Genomic DNA, 5,029 nt, shown 5'->3' with positions numbered 1-5,029 from the left:
TAAATGTTAATACAATTTAGGGTGTTTTAAACAAGTGAATCTTGTTAAAAGTTACATGCGGTGGCCGTGCTGGAGCATTTCCTGAGCATCAACCATATCAACCCGGTGAGTGAACAGCAATATAAAAGCGGCTTCACGAGTCTAATGATGAGCAAATATACAACAGAGAGAGAACTAAATTCAGCACTTTTATTTCCAACATGCGCTCATTCATGGCTGAATTATTTAACTCATGCAAAATTACGTCTTTATTGGGAGAGGATCTTAACGGATTATCTACATGACTCCGACTTCACGAGACTATCGATGAGCATAGACAACAGAGAGAATTCAATTCAGCGCTTTTATTTCCAACATGCGCTCATTCATGGCTGCATATTTAATTCAGGCAAAGTTACGTCTTTATTGGGACAGGACTTGACGGATTATTTTACATGACTCCGTGAGTTGGTCTCTATTTCTTAGAGCCAAGCTGCATAAACTACATATCAGGCATTTATGAAATGCATCTAATTTGTGCATAAATGGCTGTTATGTTTAATAAAGTTTACTAACTACAGCAAATCAAGTGCCTGCACGCCGTTGTTGTTGTCTAGTCTCCCCTCAGACGCGCCGCAATGGCGATCCTGTGCGCAATTCTCAAAACACCCACAAGATGGCGGTGTTTATCATGTAAACACATTTCATTACACCAAATACATAAAATAATGTTCTTTTTAGCAACATCATATGACCCCTTTAAATATTTGTTTGATTTGATTGTTGATTCTCTCACTGAACCATTACAAACTTGAATCACTCCAGGCTAATGTCCCCTCATAGATTTATCATATATGGAACTACATTTTCTAATCTGGCTCTTCCCTACTAGAAAAGACTGAGGAAAGAAAAACAGAATTCCAATTAAAAAGAACTACAGTGGATCACTGCATTCTGAGGAAGGATGTGTGGGCGACATGCATATTTTTTTAGAAGTATATTATAATTCTGAAACATTAGGCTAACTTATTGAGAGGACTCACCAGAGCCAGCCGTCCCAGAATGCACCACCTCCATGTATACCTCAAAGGGTGACCCGGGGCTCTCCCTGTAACAGAAATAACACAGGGTCAAGGGTCAGAAGTCAAATATAAAATCAACTCTAAGGAATGTGACTACAAAGTAAGACTTTTACAAGAAAATCAACAGTAAAATTTAGTATAGTTTAGTATTTTATATATTAATTTTAAAGTTGTTGTTTTGTTTTTTTAACACCGGCTCTGGTACCATGTTGATAGAAAAGCAGTAAATGTGAGCATGCAAAACATATGACTTCTGCAAAAATAGCATCCAGGCATAATGTCAGGCTAACAAATGAAAAATGTAATTAAATTGCTCTTGTCATTTAGGTGAGGGACCATGATCTGATGTGAGATCAAAAGTTAGATGATTATAGTCACATTCCCCACATTACAGAAAGTAGCAAAAAGAAGATCCTATTAGATTACCAAACCAGAAACCACAAGATAATTTTTTCAGCTATTTGGAAATGAATGTAGCCGAGTGTAATTTAAAAATAAAGCATTGACTAACAAACTTTTTCAAGTATTTTACAAGTGTTGCAGAAACCTGTGTGAGGAATGATTTGAATTAAAATTTGGTCAGAGTATGGAGCAAATACAACAGACATAAATCCATAACGATACTATTAGAGTAAAGTAAAGATACTATAATGATAATATTTAAACAACTTAAACATATAACCTAAACCTGTTCTAGAAGTGATTGTTTAAAAATATCAGAGTTCATGATATCTAATACCTTTACTATCAACTATTAACAGAAAGATCTACAAACTTCACACACTGAATGTCTTTTCCATCATGTGGCTGCACAAGTGAAGCATGTACTAATCTTTAAAGTGAGGGAAAATGTGTTTAAACCCCGACTTTGTTCTGTCCTTCAGGCTGTTTCCAAAACAGTCTTATCATGGGCTGATTTTAAACCCTGAAAAACACTGTGAGCACAGCAAGGCACTGACTGGCCTCTATCATGTCTTATTCATAAAGTGCATTGAATTACCAAAGCAAGTAAGTGTCACCTGTCAATAGACTCCAAAACCTCCATATAAATATATATTTCTACTTTCTTTCACATAGATATGCATTTGTTTGATCATGTTGTGAAGATTGTTTCTTATTAACATAACAAAGTTAACAAATTAATTCCTGTAGGACATGTAAACAATGATCAGTGACATGGACTTCGTGTGCATCCACCTATAAGACAGTACTGTACAAATACACAACCCTCCAGGTAATATAATAAATCAAAACAGAATTAAGTACTACGTTAACACCTAAAGTAAAATAAACACCCAAAGCACAGTCTCTCTCTGTCGCAACAAGTCTAAACGGGCCTTTTAGGGAGGTCAAAACTCGCATTTAGAACAACACTGTATGTAATACAGGAAGGGAGAGAGACATTGACGCTTACTTGATACGAGAGCCCATTTTATCCTCTATTTAAATCCAATCCTTTCCTCAGACTAATGTGACAATAACTCGCTGTCGGAGTTATATTTCCCGTTATCCCCGTCACATTCTGCACAGGAACGCCATGGTCTCCACGCGCGGATCACGGTACTACGGCCTCAGGGAATTATGGGAGTAGTAGTTTTCTGGGCGTGTCTCCAGCTGTCGATCGACACAACGCCGAACTACATTTCCCACACAGCGAAAAAATCGTGGCATACGAGTCGCCTGACACAGAAGGGAGTGTAGTATGAAGCCTGGGCATTGCAACAATGAATTGCAGTAACAACTGTCACAGCTGTATGGCAGATGGTCAGTGTGGATGTGCATGTTGTTAGGAGTGCTGTGACTGAGTCAGAGTCTACTGTGATATTTTGTTGATTGGGTTGCCTACGGAGCCTGTTGATGGGAAATAAACTTAAAATTAGGTTGTTGGTTGTGTTATTGTATTGTTCTTTCTTTCTTTTAGACACACCCATACACAAATAATAATAATAAAAATAATAACTATATATATATATATATATATATGCTGTATATAGATATTTGTTTGTTTGTTTCATTTGTGCATTTAAATTTTATACATTTTTACATGAACATTATATAATAAAAGTCAATTTATTATAGGCCTAGTATATTATCTCTGACTCAGAATAGAATAGAATAGAATAGAATAGAATAGAATAGAATAGAACGCATGCGCTTGTTTCAACATACATTGTATAAAGTGAATATGTATAAGCTATTTCTTGCTACTCCTAAAAATGACTTTAATTAGTTGCCTATAAACACTGTAGTCAAGTGAATTCAGTCATATTAACATGATTCAGGAAGGATCCGTGATTGAGGTGCTTGCGGGCAAACAGCGGTTACCTCCTCCTGTCCCTATAAGCGCGCGGAGTCCGAAGTATTTATTCAAAAGCCTGACTGAGTTGACAGACCTCCACAAAAAAACGGAAGACGGAATTAGATTAAATCTTTAGAGACATCTCATCATTTCCCTGACCCAAAGGAGTTATATAGACACCGCGGGAGAGAAGCACCGCACTGCTACTACAACATGGAAAACAACGAATCGGTAAGAATTCATTTTATTATTTTGTAATATACATATTAATAGATAAATCCTGTTTTTGTTGTTGTTGTTTTTACTGTCAGCAATGTGAAAAGTGAAAGTGTGCAGTTGTAAACTGTCTGTAGGTCAATATTGAACAAGTTGATTCAGTCATGTTAAATAATCATTTTGAGTTTATAAAGCCTGTTACTTTAGATGTTATAATATTACATACATTTTTATTTTATTTTACTAGTTACCTGAGAAGACATGTTTTATATTTTTATAAGACATGGAATAGGTATTCAATTCAGTATATAATATTTAGCCTACAGCATTAGCTAATTAATATGAAAAGTGAGAATTGTGTTTTTAAATATATATTAAGTTCAAATGAAGTATTAACAATATTAATATTAATATCAACACCATTAAATTAACAATTGTGTCACATATTTATATGTTTATATGTTGTGTATACATTTTAATGTTGCAAATACACAAGTTCTGCATGGCACAACTGTAGCCTACAGTGAACCACACAAGCTATATAGGCTATGAATGGTGGGAAAATATTCATGAATTATTTTTAGGCTGATTAATGAGGAAGTAGTCTGCTGCAAAACATTATTTATTCATATAAATACATTTAATATTCATGCATTCACAGTTTTTGAAAATGAACGAGAACTCGTAAAGAGCCATATAGGCCATATATGTATTCAACCGATTTTGGTATAATGTACACTCTAAAAAATGCTGGGTTAAATATAACCCAGCGCTGGGTTAAAAAGGGACAAACCCAGCTATTGGGTTGTTTTGACCCAGCTATTGGATTGGACAACCCAACCGCTGGGTCAAAACAACCCAATAGCTGGGTTTGTCCCTTTTTAACCCAGCGCTGGGTTATATTTAACCCAGCATTGTTTAGAGCGTATGACAACTTAAATTCAGAATGATTGATAGCGGCGGTAAATGTTTACCTGTGGTGTTCCAGGGCTGTGAGTCCCCGGTGTGCGCGGGCTGTGGCGCGCTGATCTCAGATCGCTTCTACCTGCTCACGGCAGCCAGAATGTGGCACGAGCGCTGTTTGAAATGCAGCGCGTGCCACGCTGACCTGGAGTCAGAGATCACGTGCTTCAGTAAACACGGAGACATTTACTGTAAGGAGGACTATTACAGGTAAAATAAGTGTGTATATATAGACAAACCTAGACAAAATATCTCTATTCAACTTCGAAACGAGACTGTTACTCACCGCGTTGCTCTTACTTCACACAGGGGCTAGTTGTCACAGCGAATATTTCTCAGAGTAGGTTTATTTTAGTACTTTTTTTTTTTTTGCTCTAATGTGTTTAATCCCCCATCATTATTTACCAGAAAGAAAAGAAAAAATGCAGTTAATTTAACGAACGTTGAACTTTCACCCCAATAAAGCGTCAGGTTATCACACTCTAAAAAA

General features: G+C 36.3%; 2 protein-coding genes across 4 annotated transcripts in view; one reads left to right on the top strand and one right to left on the bottom strand.

Annotated features, from left to right (window-relative positions):
- The window catches only part of LOC107701951 (DENN domain-containing protein 1A), a 20,964-nt gene extending 18,348 nt beyond the window's left edge, over positions 1-2,616 (bottom strand). For all 3 annotated transcript variants that reach the window (XM_016504114.1, XM_016504116.1, XM_016504115.1), the window contains exons 1-2: positions 2,476-2,616; positions 1,023-1,087 (exon numbers count right to left, since the gene is read on the bottom strand). In XM_016504114.1, coding sequence (XP_016359600.1) covers positions 1,023-1,087; positions 2,476-2,492 — 82 coding nt within the window. In that variant the 5' untranslated portion in view covers positions 2,493-2,616. The remainder of the gene's footprint in view (positions 1-1,022; positions 1,088-2,475) is intronic.
- Positions 2,617-3,573: 957 nt separating this feature from the next.
- Positions 3,574-5,029, top strand: part of LOC107701920 (LIM/homeobox protein Lhx9-like) — a 6,681-nt gene continuing 5,225 nt past the window's right edge. Inside the window, exons 1-2 of the mRNA XM_016504074.1 lie at positions 3,574-3,591; positions 4,565-4,749. Coding sequence (XP_016359560.1) covers positions 3,574-3,591; positions 4,565-4,749 — 203 coding nt within the window. The remainder of the gene's footprint in view (positions 3,592-4,564; positions 4,750-5,029) is intronic.

This window comes from Sinocyclocheilus anshuiensis, unplaced genomic scaffold (genome assembly GCF_001515605.1).
Source record: "Sinocyclocheilus anshuiensis isolate Anshui unplaced genomic scaffold, SAMN03320099.WGS_v1.1 scaffold1184, whole genome shotgun sequence".
Classification (NCBI taxonomy): Eukaryota; Metazoa; Chordata; class Actinopteri; order Cypriniformes; family Cyprinidae; genus Sinocyclocheilus; species Sinocyclocheilus anshuiensis.
Note: the sequence above shows the minus strand (reverse complement) of the source record. Positions and strands in the feature narration are given on the sequence as shown.